Source organism: Erpetoichthys calabaricus, chromosome 3, assembly GCF_900747795.2.
Source record: "Erpetoichthys calabaricus chromosome 3, fErpCal1.3, whole genome shotgun sequence".
In the NCBI taxonomy this organism is placed as follows: Eukaryota; Metazoa; Chordata; class Cladistia; order Polypteriformes; family Polypteridae; genus Erpetoichthys; species Erpetoichthys calabaricus.
Window position 1 is genome coordinate 187,358,849 of NC_041396.2, and position 26,639 is coordinate 187,385,487.

The 26,639-nt window shown below is 38.1% G+C and overlaps 1 protein-coding gene across 1 annotated transcript in view; it reads right to left on the reverse strand.

Annotated features, from left to right (window-relative positions):
• Window positions 1–201: 201 nt before the first annotated feature.
• The window catches only part of fig4a (FIG4 phosphoinositide 5-phosphatase a), a 280,104-nt gene continuing 253,666 nt past the window's right edge, over window positions 202–26,639 (reverse strand). Inside the window, exon 24 of the mRNA XM_028791311.2 lies at window positions 202–951. Coding sequence (XP_028647144.2) covers window positions 774–951 — 178 coding nt within the window. The 3' untranslated portion in view covers window positions 202–773. The remainder of the gene's footprint in view (window positions 952–26,639) is intronic.

The following is a 26,639-nucleotide window of genomic DNA, read 5'->3' on the forward strand; positions in this document are numbered from 1 at the left end:
GAGGTTTCTGATCTATGGACGCTGGCATCATGCTTTTTGTTTTTCCTCTTTTACATTGTTACTTTGTACTTTACTCCCTAATGTACATCTCTCCCCCTCCCTCAATTTTATTATAATAAACTCTTATTTTTGGTTATTTTGGCTTCTTATGCTTCTTTTTGATTTGGAGCACAGCTTGTAAGCATGCTGTAAAGTCCATGCTTTTAATAAATTATCTGAAACAGTATACTATGTTAAAAAAGTAAAAAACAAACTTATCCATACTTAAAGCTAAAAAGAACACATTTATACAAGTAACTGGCAAAAACTGAAAGGAAAAAAGGTAAAAAAACCAATTTCTATACTGTATATTTAAGCCATACAATTTCTCCAGTTTATAATTTTTCTTGTTACTTCAATGATATTTTGATAAAATGAATCATGTTAAACACAATTACAGTAAAATGTACATGATTTGAATAAATGTGATTTTGAATAAAATTTTCCACAGGTTTGAAATGTATTAACAGAATATTCTGTTTTTATGGCAAACTGTAAGGGTTCAACTGGCAAACAGACATTTCTGCACAACTGTATTGTTTTCATTTCATTCCTTTGAAATATTGCCCTATTTCTGTTATAAATGTAATTTGAGAACATGTTTATAATGAAAAATGCTGTATAAAATATACATTCACAGATGTAAACTTATAAATGTTAATTTTACTATGATATCAGTTACATACATACAGTGTTATTTCTGTCTACAGAGCTTACTGGCCTTCCACACCTTGCTACATATATCTATTTTTGATGTATTCTCGGTATATGAAGACATCCTTCTTGCACAGTGATTGTATCAGACTCTTTCCAGCTTGAATATGGTTTTCAAATATCTCTGTGGACTTCCGGCTCACTGCTGGTGGTTGAACAGCATAAATGCTGTCATCAGAAAAATCTGAGATGTAATCTCTAAAAAAAAAAAAAAAAAAGGTTCAATTCATCACATTTACAAAATTCTGTTTATTTATAGGAGATATTTTTATAAGATGTGAATGCAAAAATCAAACATTTACCAAACAAACATGATTGAAGTAGGCATTAAAGAGAACCAAGATGATACTGATTGTCCTCTTTCATAACATACTCCACCCATTCATTTTTTAAAATCACTATTTTTGGCTATGGTTTTGGTTGGCCAGGGCCTGTCCCAATAGCATCAGTTGTAAAAGAATCATCAAGCTCACAAATTAAATTCCAGTATATTGCAGGATAACATGTGTGGTGCTGATGTGATTCAAATGGCGTTCAATAGAGTGCATTCATTCAAGTTTTTTTTTTTTTAATAATGTGTCTCCAATACTTCAAAGCAAGTTATCCAATCAATATGTGAAGTTAAAATGGTGCAGTGATTTTTGTACATTTTGTAACTTTTGGGAGGGCTATTTTTCAATTTTTACTATTGTGCAAGTGCAGGCTGCTTGGTGTTTTTCATAGCAGGTTACAGCAGAAATGCACATACCCACTGACAACTGGAAAGAGAAAGAGGACAAGCAGGTGATGAGGGCATCAAGGCAGCTGGTGAAACAACAGGGTAATCACTTTCTTACTGTTAAAATTTATCATGGGTAACCAAAATTGTGAAAGATATACTCATCATGTGCTGCAAACAACAAATCGAAAGACTTCACCCAAATTTCCTTTATAAAGGTAGATTGTATGAAAAAAGAAATAAAGGAGGGCAACAGGGAGGCAGAGATACGTGGGTTGCTAACAGAGATAAAAAATAACGTAAGAAGTGTGCACTATTCTATGGGATCAAATCAAGTTAAAGATGTCCTGCTTCTATTTTGATTACCTTATGAAGCTAGGGAATTTCTCTGATAACATTAGGTTATTAGGGCAGATGAAGTAGCATCAGTCTGCTACATTTAATCCCAACCCTTGACAACATGGGGTTGAGCTTGTAGGTGACTTCTTTATTAGGGTAAATGGCAGCAGGTCTGTACCAGTATGAGGCATTCATATAGTTTGTATTACTTTCCGAGTGGGTAAGACAAGCAACATCAATAACAATGTGGATAAGCCTTTTTGGACAGAGCTGGTGTGAATCTAACTTTCACTGATACATCAGAAAAAAATGCATACAAAAAAATGACTGCTAATTTTGCAGATCTGTTTCTAAGAGCAAGGTTACAGGCTTAGATGCAGAACTGTCAAGATGGTCTGCTCTGAAAGTCTGCTCTTGTGCTATGTGCTTGTCTACGTCCACAACCCTGTTCAGGACTAAGTGGGTTAGAAAATGACATGACAGCTCTGACAAAATAATATTTTATTTGTGTTTTTAACTGATTGACCTCTTTGTTCTTCCCAGTTAATGAGAATGTTTATATCAATGTAAAGCACATAAATCCTTTACACAGACAGACAGTCTCCTATAGATTATCATCACTCATCTTGTATTTATATTTTATGCTCCTATTGTCTTTGTGCAGCATTTTGTAACACCCCACTGATGGCTTCATCCCATATACTGCATTGTGCTCATATCTGTAAAATTAAATATATTGTAATATTCAAATTACTAATTTAAAGAGAGTAAGTAGAAGTTAGAAATAACAGTCCATAAATTGAATTTCATAGCAGAAATACTAAAAATAAAAAGAAATGATACACAACAGAAATAACTCTAGAACTGACTGTATTGCTTATAAGAACCTGAGACAATCACATGAAAACAATGTTTGAAATGCCAAAATGTGAAAAGTTCCTGAAGAATATCACAAATAATATGAAAGGTAACCCAAAGTGGTCTGTTCTGAATTTTAGTAGTAAGAAAACAGGGAAGGATAATCCATCCATCCATTATCCAACCCGCTATATCCTAGCTACAGGGTCACGGTGGTCTGCTGGAGCCAATCCCAGCCAACACAGAGTGCAAGGCAAGAAACAAACCCCGGGCAGGGCACCAGACAACCGCAGGGCACGCACACACACACACACCAAGCACACACTAGGGACAATTTAGAATCGCCAATGCACCTAACCTGCATGTCTTTGGACTGTGGGAGGAAACCGGAGTACCTGGAGGAAACCCACGCAGACACGGGGAGAACATGCAAACTCCACGCAGGGAGGACCCAGGAAGCGAACCCGGGTCTCCTAACTGCGAGGCAGCAGTGCTACCCACTGCGCCACTGTGCTGCCCGGGAAGGATAATATAAAGGATAATTTAAATGAGTAATATGTGGAAGCATGGAGGTGTTTAAGAGAGATGGCAGTGGAGTTTTTAACCAGGTTATTTAATGGAATCTTGGAAAGTGAGAGGATGCCTGAGGAGAAGAAATGTACTGGTGCCGATATTTAAGAATAAGGGGGATGTGCAGAGCTGTAGTAACTACAGGGGGATAAAACTGATGAGCCACAGCATGAAGTTATGGGAAAGAGAAGTGGAAGCTAGGTTAAGAAGGGAGGTGATGATTAGTGAGCAGCAGTATGGTTTCATGCCAAGAAAGAGCACCACAGATGCAATGTTTGCTCTGAGGATGTTGATGGACTGCGGTGGGCTGGCGCCCTGCCCGGGGTTTGTTTCCTGCCTTGCGCACTGTGTTGGCTGGGATTGGCTCCAGCAGACCCCCGTGACCCTGTAGTTAGGATATACCGGGTTGGATACTGGATAGATGGACGGATGTTGATGGAGAAGTATACAGAACGCTAGCAGGAGTTACATTGTGTCTTTGTGGACCTGGAGAAAGCATATGACTGGGTGCCTTGAGAGGAGCTGTGGTATTGTAGGAGGAAGTCGGAAGTGGAAGAGAAGTATGCAAGAGTTGTACAGGATATGTACGAGGGAAGTGTGACAGTGGTGAGGTCTGCGTAGGAGTGATAGAGATAGATAGATAGATACTTTATTAATCCCAATGGGAAATTCACAAGTGATGTGAGTGACGGATGCATTCAAGTTGGAGGTGGGATTACATCAGGGATTGGCTCTGAGCCCTTTCTTATTTGCAATGGTAATGGACAGGTTGACAGACGAGATTAGACAGGAGTCCCTGTGGACTATGATGTTTGCTGATGACATTGTGATCGGTAGCGATAGTTGGGAACAGGTTGAGGAGACCCTGGAGAGGTGGAGATATGCTCTAGAGAGGAGAGGAATGAAGGTCAGTAGGAACAAGACAGAATACATGTGTGTAAATGAGAGGGAGGTCAGTGGAATGGTGAGGTTGCAGGGAGTAGAGTTGGTTAAGGTGGATGAGTTTAAATAATTGGGATCAGCAATACAGAGTAATGGGGATTGTGGAAGAGAGGTGAAAGAGAGTGCAGGCAGGGTGGAATGGGTAGAGAACAGTGTCAGGATTAATTTGTGACAGACGGGTATCAGCAAGAGTGAAAGGGAAGGTCTACAGGATGGTAGCGAGACCAGCTATGTTATATGGGTTGGAGACGGTGGCACTGACCAGAAAGCAGGAGACAGAGCTGGAGGTGGCAGAGTTAAAGATGCTAAGATTTGCACTGGGTGTGACAAGGATGGATAGGATTAGAAATGAGTACATTAGAGGGTCAGCTCAAGTTGGACGGTTGGGAGACAAAGTCAGAGAGGCGAGATTGCGTTGGATTGGACATGTGCAGAAGAGAGATGCTGGGTATATTGGGAGAAGGATGCTAAGGATAGAGCTTCCAGAGAAGAGGAAAAGAGGAAGGCCTAAGTGAAGGTTTATGGATGTGGTGAGAGAGGACATGCAGGTGATGGGTGTAACAGAACAAGATGCAGAGGACAGAAAGACATGGAAGAAGATGATCTGATGTGGCAACCCCTAACGGGAGCAGCCAAAAAAAGAAGAAGGTGGTTATATTCAATTTACAATTGCTGTACTCACTAAAATAAATATAAGAAAACCAAACAATAATTTGTCAGTGGATGCACTTTTCATTTTGTCATATACTTTTACATCTAGATGGTTATTTCTTTCATATTTTGAGATGCTATCTCATGCTGACAAGCAAGATTACGATTCTATATATGTGACGTAATTCTTTCAATTAATCCTCACTAAATTGAAAATCTAAATCTTGCTGTATATTTTACTTTAATAACTGCTGTCATGATTAGTGATGTCTGTTATCCTCTTTAAAAAAGATTTAAAGTGCGCTTCATTTTACCACTGTAGTAAATGTTCACATTTGAATTACATATTGTGTATCATTGCCATCACAGTATAGCTTTTTCACTACCCTCATTTTCTACAAGAAACCAGGACAAATCGTAAGACCACATCACTATGTCATGTGATGTAAATCTATGGATTTTCTATGGCAACCACTAGATACGGTATTTTCCTGTTAATAAGAAACTATTAAAATAACAGGGCAAATGATTCAGTAACTGTTAAATGAAGGTTGTATTATACCAATATCTTATTATCAATTCATGCTACCCAAGCAGAGGAAGAGTCTAAGCTGTCAAGAATTAAAGCCTTAGCATAAGCAGAGACCTATATAAGAAACCTAGAAAAATGGTATTAAAAATCTGTACTAAACAACTTCTCATTTGTTTCTTATTCATCTTTTTTGACCCCAGGTCACATATATATGCCTTACTCAAAAAGTTCTACATTTCTCCAATCCCCCATTCCACACTTGTCATTAATTGTTAAGTTACTCAACAAGGTGTACAACTGTATTTCTACATTACATTTTAAAATAACTAACCGTTTTAGAAATCAAATTCAGTTATGATTACCAAAACTTTAGTGCTCTAAGCAGCATTACACAAATCTTTTCTTTTAATTGTATGGATTTTATAAAACAACACTCCATTTAATTAAGTCAAACTTAACAAGTCAAAATTCAACCCCCGTCCAAGAGAAAGAGAGAAAAGCAATCTGTACAACAAGAGCAAATCTGTAAAACAACAAATAAAGGAGAATGTCCTTTTTCCCCCTGAGATAAATGCTTATTCTAATATTTTATTAAATACATCTTGCTATATTTTAAAAATGTTTTGAACAGGTCCTCTAAGTGAGAATTAGATTTTTTCCATTTTCAAATCGTATAGAACAACATATACCCACTGACTTATAACAGGTGGGCAGGGATTCTTCCAGTTGAGCAAGGTAAGTCTAAGTACTACTAGTGAGATAAAAGCAATTACAATCAATTTGTCCTCCTCTGCTTTGAGCTCATCTGGGAGTACACCAAAAACAGCTGTTAATGATTTGGCAGTGATTGTAACACCAAGACTGTCTGATAGGCATTCAAAAATGTTTCTTCAGAATGATGTTAATTTGGTATATACTCAAAACATGAAGCATAGTCAGGCTACAGTTAGACTGCAACGCTGACATGTTGAATCTTACCCTGGATACATTTTGGACAATTTAAAATGAGATAAATGTGCATGATAAAAGATTTTAAGTTGGATGAATGAATGCTTTGCACATATGAAGCAGGAGTGTATTCTATGCATGACTGCCTTCCATTCCTTTTCAGAGATGTCAAGTGAAAGATCCTTTCCCCAATGTACCATAGGATCTTTGAAAGAAAGGGACTTTAAAATGTTTTGGTATATTGTTGATATGCTATCTGAGTGTTCTAGACTGATCAGTATTGCCTATGGAACAGAAATAGGTGGGAGGTGAGGAAAGTTGGGCAGGTTCCTTATAACAAAGTTTCTGATTTGAAAGTAGTGAAACAATTGTGTTGATGGAAAGTTAAATTTGAAGCGTAATTGTTCATAATATGCAAAGACAATATCTATATACAAATCTATAAGTGTTTTAATCCCGGATGTTTTCCAGGCAGCAGAGGGTAAGTGTGACAGATAAGAGCTTCTCTGTCTTAAAATGCTTCCCACATTAGTTCCATATTCTGAGTGATTGAATGACAATTGGATTATCAGTATATTGACGATAATTTGTATTTACTGGGGCACAAAGTAGGGCATATAAAGAGGCACAGCAAGATTTTATTTCTATGGCAGTCCAGTCTTGTGTAAATTCATCAATTCGTGTCGATGTCCAGGTATTTATAGCTTGTATATTTGCCACAGAGTAATAAAATTTAAAGTTAGGTAGTGCCATACCCACTTCTGCTTTAGGTCATTGAGGAGTCGCCCTTTGGATGTGTGGATGTTTCAAATTCCAAATAAATTAGGTTTTAATTGAACCTAATTTTTTAAAGGACAATTTGGTAATGTATATGGGGATATTCTGAAATAGAAATGGAAGCTTGGGAAGGATGTTTATCTTGACAGTATTGATTCTCTCTGCTAATGTGAGATGGAGCGTAGACCATCTTTTCACGTCTTGTTTAATTTTTTCAATGCAGGTAGCAAACTTTTGTTGAAAATGGCCTTTATATTTACTTGAGATGTTTATCCCTGGGTATTTGAACTGATCTGCTAAAGTAATTGGGAAGGTGTCCAGTCAAATACTGTGTGCTACAGAGTTCGCTGGAAAAAGCATACTTTTATTCAAATTAATTTTTAGTCCAGATACCTTCTGAAATTATGCTAGTGCATTGAGGACTGCTGGTACAGATGTTTGGGGGTCTGATATATACAGTACCATATCATCTGCCTATAGTGATATTTTCTGTTCAAGTCCTTTTCTGGTAATCCCCTTAATCTCTGATACATTTCAAAAGTAAATGGCCAATAAATCAAAGTCAACTGCAAAGAGCAATGATGACAGGGGGCATCCTTGTCGAGTACCACATTCTAGTTTGAAGTCATTTGAAATAATGTTGCTAATGCAAACAGAGGCTTCTGGACTGGTATAGAGTAGTTTGATCCATGCACATATATTTGGGCCAAATGCACATTTGTGCAATGTGGTGAACTGGTAGTCCCACTCAACCATGTCAAATGCTTTTTCTCCATTCAAAGATAATAAGGTCTTTGGTGCATTCAATTTTATTGGTAAGTATATTACATTACACAAACGTAGAAGATTAGAAGCTAAGCGTCTACCTTTTAATAAATCCAGTTTGGTCTTGTGATATTACAGAGGGAAGCACTTCTCAATCCTTCTAGGTAGAACTTTGGAAAGTATTTTAATATCATTATTCAGAAGTGAAATTGGTCTGTATGACACACATTGTAATAAGTCCTTATTTTTCTTTGGGAAGATGGTAAATAATGTTTAGCAAAAACTTTGAAGTAGAATTTTATTGTCTCTAGCTTCGATAAATGTTGCTAATAATAGTTATAAAATTCTACTTGGTATCCATCAGGGCCTGCTATATTTCCACACTTTTGTGAGTTTATAGTGTGCAGTAATTCTGAGAGTGTCAGATGTTTATCCAGCTCCTCTGCACTAAGTATATCTTGCTGTGGTATTTGTAATGCATCAAAAAACTCATTAGGGTGTGTGTTGTCATCTATAAAAACTGGGTAGAATATAAGGATTAACAGTAGTCTTGAAATGTGTGGGTTATATTTTTATGATCAATGATTTTATCTTCAATTGCAAAACCTATCTTTACCTATAACCTGCCAGATTATTGATCTATTCGGATCATTTCATTGATCAGTTCTGACACCTTCTTGGTTTCCAATTTATTTTTATGGGAAAGATATGAAATAATCTGTCCTCTTAAAAAAGCCTTCAGAGTTTCCCATAGTATTCCTGCAGAGACCTCTGAGGATACATTTGTCTCTAGAAAATAATCAATTTGCTCAGAGATGAACTCTGTATGGTTCTCATCAGTCAATGATTGGGGGATTAAAATGCCAGGTACGAGATGTGTGTGTAGGTGAAATGTGATTTAAGCTACATTTTCAGAGGGGAGTGATCGGAAAGAACAATAGCATTGAACTTGCAAGATTTGATAGTGGGCAATAAATTATTATCAATAAAGAAATAATAATTTCTTGAGTAACTGTGATGTACTGGTGAGAAGGAATATGCTCTTGAGTTTGGATTTAAAAATCTCCATGGGTCTGATAAGTTATGATCTATTATAAACTGTGTGATTATTTTTGCAGTGTTAGACGCACTGTAGTTGAAGGCCTGCCCATGTCTAAAATTAAAACACAATTAAAATTTCCAATCATTATAATTTTATGAGTGTTCTCAATAGGAATAGATGCAAATATATTTTGGATGAAATCTCTATCATCCAATTTAGATGCGTATTTATCAAAATTACTTTATATTGAAATAAATTACACATCACCATGACATACTGCCCTTCAGGATTAAATACTACAACTAATACTGCAAATGATATTATTTTGTTATATAGATTCCGACACCTCTAGTTTTCATTGTATAGCTGGAGTTAAATATTTGGCCAATCTAATCTCTTTGCACCTGAAACTGGTCCTTATTTATCAAGTGTGCCTCCTGCAAAAACACTACCTTGGCATTTAGAACTGTTAAGTGAGAAAATACACTGCATCTGGACATCCGAGGAAATTTTATAAACTTAAGTAAAAGTAGTATGTTGTTTCATACAATAGCTTTAACCTTGATTTCATACTGTTGCAGAGAATTGAGGCTGTGAATTCTATTATCATGTTGGCACTTATAGTTGTCATGCTAGAAAGGATAGATAAGAAGTAGCTTGCTCTCTTTCTTCCCACCAGCCCTCCCCCATTTTGCCTCCCCAAGTGTGGCTAGACCACACTTCTCAAAGTCCCAGTCCTCTGACATGCCAAGAGACAGAGCGTGTCCAAAACAAAACAAAACACCAAGAGCAGTGTATTAAAGATTAGAATTGTGATAGTACAGTCCAGATGTGATAAACCTAGGGTATGAGGTTAACGCTAGAATCCCTGAAGCCTATGAAAAAACACGTAATCCCAGGCCACCTTTGCACCTTCCTTTGCACCTCTCCATCAGCGTCTTTTGTTTTGCAAATGTGTCGATCAGCACAAGCAGCCTGCTATTCTATCCAGCTATTTTGCTGAGTCCATCGCAAAATTCTCAGAGCTCAAGTCTCTTTATCTGGCAATGAGCTGCCTGGAGTTGTATTGGGTAAATAATATATTGTTATTTGGAATACATACATTTCATGTGTGTTCCTTGTCTACAATGATCTGGGTAAGTGTAGGATGTCAGGAAATGCAAGACAAGAAATGCTAAACACGTATACCTAAAGCAGAAACTTCTTCCATTTTATACTAATAATGAAGTATATAATGTGTGAAGACTTTAGTCCAAATATCAAATAAACACATGCGCCTTTATTCAAGAATATAACCAAAGAAAGAAAAATCAATTGATTTACATGTTGCTGTCAATGAGTTAAAAACCCAAGCTCAAATGTCAATTAACAGGAAGCTGATGTGCATTCTTGAATGGTGCAGAGTTAAGAACTGCTGCCTTACAACCCAGAGGTTCCAGGACTGAGGCCGGGCACTCTGCGTTTTGAGTAGTGAGCTGCTATAATTATTACTATAATATAATAAGATACATTTAATTTGAGTCTGTAACACCTGGTGTAATTTTTGGCTACTTTTAAAAGTATTCAGTTTTATTCTGTCAGTGACGTTCACGTGGTACATCCAACTTGCCTGTCCCTTTCTGAGTTTTGAGATTTGTTACGATCTGGCAATGTTTTGTTGAGAACTGTGTTTTGAGTTACAACTCAGGGTAAAGACTTTCTGAGTCTGTGGTCATAAAGCTTATGGAACCGTTTCTGGACAAAAATCAGAACCATAACAACAGACAGCTTCTTCACTGTGCTTTCGCTGGCTTATAGGCTGCTGCACCATGACAAACTTCTTGGCACCATAAGTAAAATGGGACTTCCACCTGCAGCTAAAGTCAACTTAGTACATGAACAACTCTCCATGCTAGTGTTTAGATCTGGATGTGCCATGCTGATGGTGTATGTGCCCAAAAAGAAGAAGCCTTTGATTTCAGTCTGTAACAACTGGTGTAAAGTTTTGCTAACTGTAAAAGATATATAGCTGAAGGGATATAAGCAGACACACAAATGCTGGTGAATCATGTCTTCTTGGTATCTTATTGTCACTTGAATTTTTTGTTATTCAGTTTTGCTCTTGAATAAAGGCACACTTGTTTCCTTATACCTTTGCGAAAGTGTTTATTTTATATTCCAGTACAGTAATCCCTCACCTATCGTGGGGGTTACGTTCCAGAGCCCCCCCGCGATAGGTGAAAATCCGCGAAGTAGCGACCTATATTTATTTTATTATTTATACATATTTTAAGGCTTTATAAACCCTTCCCACACTCTTATAAACCTTTCTCACTCTCTTGTTAACCTTTCCCATGCTCTTATAAACACTTCCTATGCTCTTAAACACTTTCTACATTCTTAAACACCTCAGACCAACACTGCACACTGCACGCAGCGATCAGACGTCAATGTGTCTGCACTCGCTTTGTGAAGGGGGGCAGCTGAACTCACGCTGAGCAGAAATGGACTTTGTGCTGCTTCTGCCAAAATGCCTGCTTGTCGCTCTGCGCGTTCGGAAGGAGGAGTGTGTGTGTGTGTGTGTGTGTGTGTGTGGGTGTGTGAGAGCTGAACGCACCTTCGCTCAAACCCCCCCTCCCCGGAAGCGCAGTACGCTCCTGCCACTTCGCATTGTCAAGGGGGTGGGGAACTGAATGAATGCTAAGGAGAAGTGGACTTTGTGCTGGCTTTGTGCTGCTTGTCGCTGTGCGTGTCAATAATTTTAAGCCTGTACATCACCAATTTTCCTGTCTCAGTGTCTTGTCTTGCGTGAAGTTAAAATGTTTTATAATAGTGAGATGTTACTCATATCCTTAGCCTGACATCCACATATCATATGTGTTAACAAAGTGTGTTTTATAAGTTTACATGTGTTTAAAGCATGTGGGATGGGTATTTTAAGGCTTAAACTATAAAAATGTTTATTTATATGGTCTTTCTATATCGCGGATTTTCTCCTGTTGCTGATGGGTCTGGAACATAACTTCCGCGATAGGCGGGCAATCACTTGTATTTAAAAACCCGCGAAGTCGTGAATCCGCAGTAAGTGAACCGCGAAGTAGTGAGGGATTACTGTAACCACTTGAATGAGATTGAATCTGTCTTTGCCTCTCTTGCGCATGCACACAGACATTCATACATGAAAAATCACTAATTGAAAATGCTATGCTATTTGAACATGAATTGTCATTTGAACATGTTTGTATTTTCGATCTTGCCTGTACTCCGTGTTATGATGCATGATACTGAAAATAAAGTACAGGCAAGATCGAGAAAGGCAGAGGAGTTGCGAGTCTTGTTAGAGTTGATGCTGTTGAGTCACTGGGAGTGTTGTTAGTAGTTAACAGAGGGGATAGAGAGACCATGCTTAGTTTCGATAATCCATAATCGATAATCAGCAAATTCTGTTGCTCTCAACTGGAGCCAATGCTGCAGCATCAAGTTCTGGTAGATGCATTCCTTCATCTGTCTTTTCAAAGTCATTCTCTGGCAAGCCATATCGTGAACTTGAGACTGGTATAGACTCTGATGAAGCTTTGGCTGCCTTTTCCTTCTTTTTCTGAACCCTTGTTCTGCTGCTCATGCTTTAAATATACTTGTATAATCATGGCCGAAATTATCGGCACCCATGGAATTTTCCCAGAAAATGCACCATTTCTCCCAGCAACAACACAAAAAAACAGAGAAAAAAAGCCAAATCTGACATCATATCACACAGAACTCCAAAAATGGGCCGGACAAAACTATTGGCACCTTTTCAAAACTGTGGGTAAATCGTTTTATTTCAAGAATATGATGCTTGTTTGAACTCACCTGTGGCAATAAACAGGTGCTGGCAATACAGCAATCACACCTGAAGCCAGTTAAAATTGAGAAAAGTTGAATCAACCTTTCTCTTGTGTGTCTGAGTGTGCCACACTAAGCATGGAGAACAGAAAGAAGAGCAGAGAATTGTCTGAGGACTTGAAAACAAAAATTGTGGAAAAATATCAACAATCTCAAGGCTTCAAGTACATCTCCAGAGATCTTCATGTTCCTTTGTCCACTGTGCGCAACATAATTAAGAAGTTCACAACACATGGCACTGTAGCTAATCTCCCTGGACGTGGACGGAAGAGAAAAATTGATAAAAGACTGCAACGAAGGATAGTCCGAATGGTGGATAAACAGCCCCAATCAACTTCAAAACATATTCAAGCTGTTCTGCAGACTCAGGGTGCAACAGTGTCATCTTAAACTATCCGTCGACATCTGAACGAAATTAAACGCTATGGCAGGAGAGCCAGGAGGACCCCACTGCTAACACAGAAACATAAAAAAGCCAGATTGGAGTTTGCCAAAATGTACTTGAGGAAGCCAAAATCCTTCTGGGCGAATGTCTTGTGGTCAGATGAGACCAAGGTAGAGCTTTTTAGTAAAGCTCATCATTCTACTGTGTACAGAAAACGGAATGAGGCCTACAAAGAAAAGAACACAGTACCTACAGTCAAACATGGTGGAGGTTCTAAGATGTTTTGGGGATGTTTTGCTGCCTCTGGCACTGGATGCCTTGACTGTGTGCAAGGCATCATGAAATCTGAAGACTACCAAAAGATATTGGGGTGCAATGTAGGGCCCAGTGTCAGAAAGCTGGGTCTGTGTCAGAGGTCATGGGTGTTCCAGCAGGACAATGACCCCAAACATACCTCTAAAAGTACCCAGAAATGGTTGAAGACAAAGCGCTGGAGAGTTCTGAAGTGGCCAGCAATGAGTCCGGATCTAAATCCGATTGAACACTTATGGACAGATCTCAAAATTGCTGTTGGGAGAAGGTGCCCTTCAAATCTGAGAGACCTTGAGCAGTTTGCAAAAGAAGAGTGGTCAGAAATTCCAGTTGAGAGGTGTAGCAAGCTTGTTGATGGTTATAGGAAGCGCTTGATTTCAGTTATTTTTTCCAAAGGGCGTGCAACCAAATATTAAGTTGAGGGTGACAATAATTTTGTCCGGCCCGGTTTTTGAGTTTTGTGTGAAATGTCAGATTTGGCTTTTTTTCTCTTTTTTGTGTTGTTCAAATGCACATAAAGGAAATAAACGTGTATACCAAAACATTTGTAATTGTAACAATTTTCTGGGAGAAATGGTGCATTTTCTGGGAAAATTCCTGGGGTGCTGATAATTTCAGCCATGACTGTATATACTTGTAATTAAATCCTTGCGGGTTCATTAAATACAGAATATCTTGGAATGATACTAAAAACAGTAAAATAATGCTGCTACTGGCTAAGAATAACCTATTCCACTGTCAAGAGTATTGTACATTGAACAAAAAAAAACATTTTAATGTGCACACAAGTATTAATACAGTTTTGCATTGCCCCATAAAGTGATAGTTTTCAAGGGGGTGGCACTAATGGAGAAGGTATCACATTGCATGACAGATGCAGTCAAAATATAGAACCTTTTTATTGAACAAATTTTGCAAAAACAAACTATAATTTTGACAACATATTTTCAACCATACAAAGAGGCATTTAGACTTAGTAAAATATCCAGAAGTGCTTGTCAAAAATTGTATCGCACCGAATATGTCTTAGAAAAGGAATAAATAGTAAATATTTTTTGTAAACCAACTACACTTTCTGTTAATGTTAACAATCTCTGTCCACTGACACGTTAAAGTGACTTTTTAAACAACTTTATCATCATTAAACTGCATAATATTTAAACTAATAAGTAATAACAATAAAATAAATAATACTATTATTACTGATAGTTGCACTATTACTTCAAGACTTCAAGCCCAGGTGCATTACACAGTATTCACCAAATTAAAAAAAAATTAAAATAAAATACAACAAGTGCAACTTGGTGATGACATCTTTACCAACTGAACCATCATTTAGGCAAACTGCATTAATATGGACCTTGCTTGAAGCTAAGCTATGCTGGGAAGAAAAAAACAAACTATATGTCGAGAACAAAGTCAACATTTCCACTTTATTCTCGCCGTTTATGTCGAGATTAAAGTCGACATTTCCACTTTATTCTCGCCGTTTATGTTGAGATTAAAGTCGACATTTCCACTTTATTCTCATAGTTTACTTCATAATTAAAGTAGAATGTCGTAAACTAAACTTCTTCCTAAAATCAATGTTTAATCAATTACAGTAATCCCTCCTCCATCGCGGGGGTTGCGTTCCAGAGCCACCCGCGAAATAAGAAAATCCGCGAAGTAGAAACCATATGTTTATATGGTTATTTTTATATTGTCATGCTTGGGTCACAGATTTGCGCAGAAACACAGGAGGTTGTAGAGAGACAGGAACGTTATTCAAACACTGCAAACAAACATTTGTCTCTTTTTCAAAAGTTTAAACTGTGCTCCATGACAAGACAGAGATGACAGTTCTGTCTCACAATTAAAAGAATGCAAACATATCTTCCTCTTCAAAGGAGTGCGCGTCAGGAGCAGAGCATGTCAGAAACAGAGAGGAAAGCAAACAAATCAATAGGGCTGTTTGGCTTTTAAGTATGCGAAGCTGAAGGCGGCAGCTCACACCCCCTCCGTCAGGAGCAGGGAGAGAGAGAGAGAGAGAGAGAGAGAGAGAGAGAGAGAGAGAGACAGAGAAAAACAAACAGTGAAAAATCAATACGTGCCCTTTGAGCTTTTAAGTATGCGAAGCACCATGCAGCATGTCGCTTCACGAAGCAGCTGCACACAGAAGGTAGCAACGTGAAGATAATCTTTCAGCATTTTTAGACGAGCGTCCGTATCGTCTAGGTGTGCGAACAGCCCCCCTGCTCACACCCCCTACATCAGGATCAGAGAAAGTCAGCGCAAGAGAGAGAAAGAAAAGTAAGTTGGGTAGCTTCTCAGCCATCTGCCAATAGCGTCCCTTGTATGAAATCAACTGGGCAAACCAACTGAGGAAGCATGTACCAGAAATTAAAAGACCCATTGTCCTCAGAAATCCGCTAACCAGCAAAAAATCCGCGATATATATTTAAATATGCTTACATATAAAATCCGCGATAGAGTGAAGCCGCGAAAGGCGAAGCGCGATATAGCGAGGGATCACTGTACCCCGTCATAAATTAATGCAGCACATTAAATGCTTTGTGTTACGTTCCCCGACCCAGTGGTTAATCACTACGCTTCTTAAACTGACTTCCCATACAGAATCCATTCACTTCATGATATTCCTGCTTTCTGAAAATTTAGAATGCTAAGATAAATACTTGATATCATTTTCATGATGAAATGCATTAAAGCAGGTATTACACATGCACGGTAGTGAGGCGGTAGTGCTGCTCCCTCGCAGTAAGGAGTCAGCAGTCCCCAGGTGTATGTTCAGTGTAGAGAACTTTATGGCAGGTGTGACGAGGCTCCAAAAAACTGGATGTATGAATGGGTATCGCACAAGTTTAACTTAAATATTGCGTAAATGTTGGGTTTGTGATCTGCTGGTCGGAGACACGAACACAGAATTCAATGCATGTTCTTCTGAGCGGGCTATCTTTATTGCATGCATGCTGTCTCTATCTGACGTAGGCTACCAAAACCCCAGTTCCTATCCTTCCTTTATCTTTCACCACATAACCAATCACCACACGATAAACGTCTTTGTGAAATTAAAACTAGTTATAAACTTAGCCCACGGAGTGTTCAGAACTTTAAAAATATCTTCGTTATACATGTTTAATTATGCCATCCATTCAGAGTTGCTCCCATCTCTGAAAGAATCACTTAACACAAAACATTTAATGTGCTATATAACTTATGATGGGGTTTGAGAAAATCTAGTAAATTAAATATTCATTTTATGATGAAGTTTAGTTTACGATGTTCTACTTTAATGACAAATTACGAGAATAAAGTCAACATGTCGACTTTATTCTCGTCATAAGCGTCAAGATTAAAGTGGAAATGTCGAGAATAAAGTCAAAATGTCGTCATACTATTACACAGTACCTAGGTACATTACACTGTATTGAAAACAAATAAAACAAGTACAACTTGGCTTGCAGTATTATCCAGTAGTATAGAAACAGTATTTACACATCTGACCTTTTAAAACTAACGCATCTCCAGGCGACAGACGTGACTGCTTTTTTTCGGCTCTCTGTCCATTTTCACCGCGCGGCATACCTATGCTACCACCCACTATTTGGTGGTGTAGCAGTGAAAAAGAGCCCTAGTGCAACAAATCTGTGTTTAGCGGTGTAGCAGTGAAAAAGGTCCCCACTTGAACAGTTTCCCGCTGCGCCACATTCCTAACGTCGTTTAGGCAATTTAAACAGGTGTTGCGGTATAAGAAAAATCCATATAAAAAAAAAAATAAAAAACGGTTTTCGGTATGAACCGGTATACCGCCCAGCACTACATACAAGCAAGTCAAATTTTACAAAACTAAGTTCAAATGAAGTCAAGCCCCACCCATGAGTAAGAGAGCTAGGCCAACAGAGTAAATCTTTAATGGGAAAAATAAGTAAAACAAGTAAATAAATTTTAAAAAATGCAAAAAAAAAAAAAAAAAAAAAAAAAAATAAGGGAAGAGAATCCACTTCCTCAATTTAAATGCTTATTCTAAAATGTTATTGATTAGATCTTGCCAGGTTTTAAAAAAAGTTTTGCACAGATCCTCTAAATGATAATTTGATTTTTTTCCAAAATCAAATAATACTGTATATAACATCAGTTACCCACTGACTGAGGTAGGTTAGAATTCTTCCAGTTGAACAAGATAAGCCTACGTGCCAATAGTGAAGTAAAGGCAATTACAGTTTGTTTGTCCTTCTCCACCATAAGCCCATCTGGAAGTACACCAAACACAGCTGTTAGTGGATTAGGAGAGACTTTGACACCAAGGCTGTCTGAAAGGCATTTAAAGATTTTGGTTCAAAATGATGTTAATTTGGTGCACCCCCAAAACATATGGCCCAACGAGGCTGGAACTTGATTGGAACGTTTGCAGGTTGGATTCTGCACTGGAAACATTTTGGACAAATTTAAATGAGACAGATGTGCTCGATAGATGATTTTAAGTTGAATAATTGTATGCTTTGTGCATATGGTGCTAGAGTGAATTCTGTACATTGCTGCCTTCCACTCCTTTTCTCAAATGTTGAGTGAGAGATCCTTTTCCCACTGTACTGGGATCTATAAAAGGGAGGGTCTTTAAAATGTTTTGTATATTACAGAAATGCTGTCTGAGTCAACGAGGTTCGAAGCACTGAGCAGGCATGCGCACTGATTAATGAAACGTGGAACGCAGTTTAAAGCACTGAGCAGACATGCGCACTGATTAATGAAACGTGGAACGCGGTTCAAAACACTGAGCAGACATGCGCACTGGTTAGTGAATCGTTGCGAGCGGTTCGAAGCACTGAGGAGACATTTGCACTGGTTAATGAAGTGTGAAGTGCGGTTCGAAGCACTGAGCAGACATGCGCATTGGTTAATGAAGCGCAGTTCGAAGCACCGGGCAGACATGCGCAGTGGTTAATGAAGCGTGGAACATGGTTCAAAACGCCAAGCAGACATGCACACTGGTTAATGAACCACTCGTGGTTAGAAACACCAAGCAGACCTGCGCACTGGCTAATGAACAATCAAGCATGGCTCGAAACACCGAGCAGACATGCACACTGGTTACTGAACTGTCAAGGCGGTCGAAGTCGTGAGCAGACATGAGCAGTTAAAGGAGGCTTTGTGAAGCCTCAACACACTCAATGGCACTGAGCTCTGTATTTTTGACAGTCTACCTGACACTTAACTCTCTAGTAATATTTTGTAATTTGTATCGACACTATACACTTCGGTTGATATAGTTAAGTGACGGCCTGAAACAACAATTCAGGTAGTTGCTGAGAGTTCGTTATTGTTATTGTTGATTCTGTGATTTCCTTTGTCTGATACATAGTGTCAGAGATATATTGTCATATATCAACTTTTATATATATATATATATATATATATATATATATATATATATATATATATATATATATATATATATATTGTGGCATGCGTCCGGGATGTCCCTGCTGCATATGTTCCGGGGGAGCAACCATGGGCAGCTCAATACCTCCCCCGGGACATTTGGTGGCAGCCTCCCTGGCCGGTGGTGATGCCTCAACCTCCCATTGGGCTCCACGGGAGATGGTGTCCTCAACAGCCTGGTTGGGAGCTGGGGTGGCTGCCAGGGGGTGCTGCATGGATTCCACAGCCCAGCTGGACAACTCTTCAGCCCCACCCGGAAGTGCCATTGGAACCAGGTGGTTAAGCACCTGGAACACTTCCGGGTGTGCTATAAAAAGGCCCGGCAACCACCACTCTGGGCCAGAATTGGGAGGAAGAGGACGAGATTGCCTGGGAGGAGTGGTGGTGCCAGAAGAAGAGTGTTTGTTTGGTGATTTAAGTGCTTTTGGGACTGTGTTGTGGTTGGGGGTTTAAGGGGAAGACGTGCCCTCCAGCTGAAGAAAAAAATAAGTCTTGTGTGTTTTACATGTGCCTCTGAGTGAGTCTGTGCCGGGTCAGGCGCTATACTGTGTCTATTTCACTATATATATATATATATATATATATATATATAAAAAGATTAGATAATTCATGCAACCTCTTTATGCAACGCTTAATTTTCTTCAAAATCATACGTCATATAGTATACATCTATAAATATAATTTTTTCGTCTTCATTAGGAGAATACAACAATGATACTCGCATGTCAATTAAACCAATTTAATGTGCATATGTCAAACAAAATATATTGTCTACATCCGCTGCAGTAAGAACAGTAGTAGTAGTTCAGTTGTGTGGAGCTCGTTAATTACCCTGATTAGGTGGCTCAATGGTATTGCAACTGTCTCTCAGTAAAAACACCAGAGGTTCACGTCGTTGATCCTCCTCTTTTGAAAAGTTTTTTTTTCCTACTCCTCCATTTAACAAAAAAATCCACCTGGGATCGATAGCGAGCGAATCGAGCTATCGAGGGAAAGTTGGGGAGCCATAGTCGGCAAGGGGGCACACACACCCCTAATTATATTGTGTATGTAAAGAGTTTCACTGTAAAATGTAATAAGCTTCACATTTGAGTGTTTGGAGACCTTGGTGTCATACTGAATTTGTATTGTAGAAAAACATAACATAAACTACTGTCCAGCATGCTTAAATGTGTCTTTTCGTTTCTGATCGCTATACAGCACTTCCATCTTAGGACAATTCGCTATAAAGAGTTTCAGGCAATCAGCATCTTCCAAACATGCAGCTGGACAGTGTGAACCTTCATTGTTAGTGGCGTGGCCTCTTTGTTTCATTTACTTATATTTAGTTGTTAGACTATTTACTGCTAAGTGCAGTTTGAGCTACCGTTTAGCACAATTGTTGGTTTACTTAGTTCTTAAATCGATACTGAAATGCACACACAAGCTGCCTAAATTATTTATTGAAATGCCTACGTTTACAGTGTCCGTTTTAGGGAGTCATAGTTTTTACTTATTCCCGTTATTATGAATTATAGTTTCTCAGTGTCACACATTATTCGTTACTACTCACGAGTCCTGCTTCATTGAGATTCTGTTTTATATTCTGTATATGCAAAACATTTTAAATGAAGCGTTTATTGAACTGACTATAGCACACTTGTCATCTTCTTAAAATTACTTTATTTATATGATACTGACAACTAATAATAAGGTCAAAAATCAAGGAGACTATGAGTTTCCGGTTTTTCTTTTCTTTTTTCGTGACATCGTATCAGTAGAGAGTGCGTAACGTTAACAATGCATTCTGTTCTAAGTGACAGCGCACAAGCTTTTTGATATTTCCTAAAGGCAAATGTGTCTCAGTTTGTTCATTAATATATTTTGACAGTGTATTTTAATCAGAATTATTATAAACATATTACCCATATTCATTTCCCATGTAGATATGTAAAATTTGGTGAGAATAAAAAAGTAACAACACATACAATAGTTATGTTGCAATGTTTATAATTAACAAAATTCATTGTTTATCTGAAATGTTCTACTTTGTATTTTTACGTTTGTCAATGGAATGATTCAGTATACAGTCGATTTATTCCACTTCTGAAGGTGTACATTGTCAGTATTCTCCATTGCATTTTCCCCCAGTGTAATGCGTGCCAGTGTAACTGAGGGGCAGCAGATGAGCTCACGTAATGGGAGACAAGGTACCTCTTCACCCTGATGCCAGGGCTCTTCTCATAAATATTCCCATCTTATGCTTTTTCTCATTCCTGGAAGTTTACTATTATTATTACTGAACACGTATGTAGAGGAAATATGTATCTTATTTTATGTGTATGAAAGGAAGGACAGTAAAGCCTTGAATGAAACTGAATGTTTATGCTTTGGGTAATAAGACAGGCAAGGAGCAGGGAACGTTAAATGTGTCAGTGACTGCAAGGGATTGTGAATATAGAAACGACAAAAGCTTAGTCATTCAATAATTTACTCTGTTGTGCTGCAGTTCAGAAGACTACTTATTTACCCCCACCGCAGACTTTGACAAGATGCATTCACAAGAAAAGGATGTTGCTTACAAAGTCAGGTGATTTTTTGAAAGTTTGGCTCCAGATATGCTTATCCAGCTTTTCAGTCTTGTCAGTACTTAAGTGATCTTTATGTCCACCTTTGGATGAATTTGCAAAGTTTCTTTACAACTTTTTTGTCTCATTAACACAGAAATCTCGAGGCTTACCCTAAATTGCAGAAGACGCCGTCGATTGCACTAATTCTGTTTTAAAGACAGTTGTGATTAGTTATATAGCACACGCTTTTACTCGCATTGCTTTTTGGAAATCAATAATACATATCAGCTACAGATCTGGGAATCACTGAATACTGAAAACGTTTAACGAGGAGTGTCTTGCGCATATACTGGTGTAATAACCACGTTGGCTTTAGTGAAGCATTTCTTAGCCTCTCTGATATGATCGACATGGGGCATAATAGATTCTGTATTGTTATAATACATGCTGCCTTACGCAAAATATGCTCATCAATTTGTTACAGATTCTAGATGGACACGATTCCACACCAAGGAACGAGGTGCCCCATGTGAATCGTTCATAATGTCTCCTAAACGCATTTGTAAAGTTACAAACAAATACTGTACTACATAACTGTTTTTTTTAAAAAAGTCCTTTTTTAAACTTTGGGCAAGGACCATACACGAGCTCCAACTAGGATTTGAACTTGCGTCAAACCTTATAGTTGCAGCAGGGCCAACTGCTTTTACGGTTTGAGCCAAAGAAGTTCAGCAGGTGAGGGGCTGACTAAATCGGCTGCTGACTGCACAGATATCAGTGATGTCATGATGCTAGCATGCCTCAAAATCATGTGATGGGCGCATTTGAAACAAGCTTTGAGCACTAGTGCTTCAATAGGTTGATACAGTGTCGAAATGTCAGTATCAAGCAGTCCATCACTAGGGAGAAATATGTTGACCTTCATTGAATAACTCAGGGAATGGTTAAAAAAACAAATAGCTACTTGGCTGAAAATGCCCATTTCTATAGTTAGGGCAATAATAAAAAAGTGGGCATCAACTGGAATTGTGACAAACTTGCCTGGAAGAAGACCCAAGTTTATATTACCCCCCACATACATTGAGAAGGATGATAATAGAGGCAATAATACCTTCAAGGATCACTGTTGGGGAATTCCAAGATAAAGTAAAATCCTGGGGTTATCAGATCTCCAGTACCACCATCAGACGGCATCTCCATGCAAACATACATTTATATCTATATCTCTCTCTCTCTTTATCTACATATACAATGGACCCTTGCCTGGCTGGGATGTCTCTGCCTTGGAAGGACAGGGGGAGCGAGTGGGTGGCAGCAGTACCTCGGACTCCCGCAGGGTTTCATGGGAGATGGAGTTGGATACAGCCCTGTTGGGATCTGAGTGCGCCGCAAAGGTGTGCTGCAGCTGTTCCTGAGCCCGTGTGGGCGGTTCTTCCACCACACCTGGAAGTACAGCCGGAAGTGGGGCAATGAGCACCTGGAGCACTTCTCGGTGACTTATATAAGGGGCCAACAGAGACTATTCGGTGAGCCAGAGTTGGGAGGAAGGAGACAAAGCTTGCCAAGGAGGAGTGGAGGAGAAAAAGAAGAAAACTGACGATTCTACACACTAGCAACCTCCAAAATTCTGAAGAAGTTATTTCGGTTTGACAAACCATAGTGCTGAAAATATTTACATTTAAGTTTGCACTTATATTTACAGTGGTACCTTGGCACTCATTGTTAATTCATTCCAGAAAGTATGATGAGTGGCAAAAATGATGAGTACCAAACACATTTTTCCCATAAGGAATAATGTAAATTGAATTAATCCATTCCAGACCCTCAGAAAATCCATATTTTATAATGCATTATGTACATTAATGAATTTGTATTTTACTAATGAACAGTATAAGTTCATAGACAAATATAAAAAACCATAATAAGGTTAAGTAAAATAAATGTAACTTTACCTGTACTGAAAGGAGTTGATGGCTTAAAGGGATGGTGGTGAGGAAGGTGCTGTGGAGGAGTGACGGTATTGTTTAGAAGGAGAGTCTCCTTCCATACAAACTTTGGGTAACTGCTCTTCAAGGGGTCTTTTTCTTTCCTGTCTCTTATCACCACTGAATCCTGCTTGAGACACACCAGGTTTAATTTTCACTAGAAACCTATGTAAGTGTGACAAGTACCAAACAAACGACAGGTATCTCTGCAATTTTTTCTTGTCAAAATGCAACGAATACAAAATTCCATGAGTTTTGAATCCGACGAGTACCAAAGTTTGACTGTATTTGCTTAGCAGATACTTTTATCCAAAGCAAATTAAAAAAGAGTTAAAAATATAAGGACTATCTGGGAACAACTATTACAGGAGCAGAGTACAAAATTGACTATCACAAGTGAAGAGCTCAAAACAGAATATAATATATAGCTACAATTCCCAGATTTACAAAACTTAAAGGCAAATATCCACAACTACAACTGCTTTGTTCACTGTGAACTGGCACTTGCAGTCTCTTAAGGTGTGGCTTGTTGAAATGGTTGAAGATTTCTGTATTGTGCCCTCTCCTGGTAGTGGGATGAGATCTATTGTTAATGACATCTATTAATTTTAATCTGTTAATCTATTATTAATGACAGATGAGATCTACTGTTGATGACAGGAATGTACTGAAAACACATGTTGACAAACAAGAGACCGAAGAAAATGAATACCTGGATGGAAAAGCATGTCCACACCCTTGATTGGCAAACATACAAAGGTAGATTTGTGGTCTTTACATGAATAGCTCTTCACACAAGGGCTGACGCTTCCACTGAATAGCTCTTAAATAGCACAGCTGAGAGCATCAAAGTAATTAAAAAAACAAAAGCACCTCCAAAAATTATCAAAATGGAAACTGGTCAGCAGAGAAACAAAAGATGCAGATTAATTGCTAGAGGAAGCACACATGTGAACTGAATACAATTTAGAAATAATAAACCTAACACAGCACAAAAGACTTTGCTATACACAAGTTAATAATCAAAATGAACCAAGCTGAAAAACACCACTGTTGAAACAGACCCATGTAGTCCAGAATTTACTCATCTAGCCAGGGGCTGCAAAATGAGATTTAAATACAGTACCTTCACTGGGTGCTGTGAGTATTGAAGCAAATCAAAAGACAAAGCACTTGCAAAACCAACCGAAACTAAAACTAGTCAGTAAAGAAACAAAACAAGTGGATCGATCACTAGAGTAAGCAGTCATATTCTCATGGTGCCCAATCATAGTTGAATATGGTAATGTACAAGATCATAAAAAGGCCTTCGTAGTGCCACAGATAAAGAAGCACTGATATGAGATGACAACAGAATTTAAATATTTGGGAATCTGGAATTCAAGCGTGCCTCTTACAATGGAATTTAGAAACCACCGGTAAACTTCCATCTCTGTGGTTCATAATGTTAATATTGTATCTAAAACATGTTCACTTGATCTGGAATATTTATTGATCAAGTGCCATCTGTTTCACCACCTAGTTATACCTGTATGTGTGAAAAAATTGGATTTTTTTTTAAATAAACAAAACATTATGTAACAATTGGATATCATGCTCCAGTGATTTAACAAAACTGAAACAGCCTTGCCGCTGAAGAAAAAATGTTTTCAAATAAATGTTTTTTCAGAGACCAAATTAAATTAAAACTGTGTTATGCATGGTCAGTTTGTTGCAATTTGGGAGAAGTTGCTGTGACTTGAATATAACAATAGTTAAAAAAAAAAAATTGGACTGCAGGGTTATTATTTACTTATTTCTATTCAGATACTCTGTATTGCTTTTTCTACCAGGGTCTGTGGCTGGCAAGTTGCTTAGCATATCTTTATAAATAGGATTATTATTAGCTTGCAATAAAAAGAGGTGTGCAAGAAAGACAAAAAGGAGAACATTTTTCTGTTATGCTTACTTTGATGCTGATTTTACCTGACATACGGTAATCATTGTTGACAAAACTGACAGCATTTTGTCAGTTCTCTCATCCACTGACGATTTAAGCATAGATATTATCTTTGGTAGTTTGAGCTTGTTGTGCCAATTGCTTTCTTTGAGCAACACTTAGATATTTTTGTTTTGTTATGTAAATATTTGCTGTCTTCTTGCTAACTTACGAAGATTTCAAGTATGATCGCACCCACCCATTTGCTACCAATTGAGGCTGGCTTTTTGGAGATGTGCTAAGGAGGCCTTTTGGGTCTGGATGCCCCAGTCCCCTATGCCAGTAGCCATGACCATGAATTTCTCTTGATGGTTAGAGAAAAGCCAAGGAAAATGACACCTTTTATTGGCTAACTAAAAAGATTACAGTATGCAAGCTTTCAAGGCAACTCAGGCCCCTTCTTCAGGCAAGATCTTGCCTGAAGAAGGGGCCTGAGTTGCCTCGAAAGCTTGCATATTGTAATCTTTTTAGTTAGCCAATAAAAGGTGTCATTTTGCTTGGCTTTTCTCTACATTCATAATGGCTAACATGGTACAACACCCTAGTACTCTTGATGGTTAAAAAGACTGTTGTAATTTGACTTCAATTTTTTTGAAAGGATGAAAAAAATGTAGCTCTTATTTGTGTTTACCCACTTAAGATACACATTAGTATGCAGCTAATAATGCCATATTGAAAAGTTACTAAAAGGAGCTGTTTTTCATGTGTTTCCAACAACAATTATATTGAAATGGATATTCTAAGCATTCTGAATTTCAACCGCTTTGAACTGGTTGGTTTAGTAAGATATGTTAAAAGTCAAGAATTGTCCTTATAGCATAAATTGTAATCCCATGTGTTTCTCACCAAACTGCGAAATAATCTATTTCAGAGACATCCAACTGGAGAAGAATATATTTAATCTAATTATTTATTATCTTGTTAAGATTTTTCAGTAGTGTCTTCAGAGTGTCTCCCAGACTACTTTGACTGGAGATAGAAAAATCAGTAACATTACAGAAACAGTTATAGAGAATAACTTCCGCTTTCCAAGATTTATATCAGACTCTTCTAATTAACCTATAATTAGGAGAAGCAACTGACCAAAACTGTCTGCTTTTCAGTATCTGTTCTAAATATTTAAAGTACTAAATTATACATCTTACTATATACTTTAGATTTGAGAAACAGCATTCAGTGAACCAGCTTGAACCAGTCACAGGAAGCATCTCCAAGTTAATGATAACAGAAAG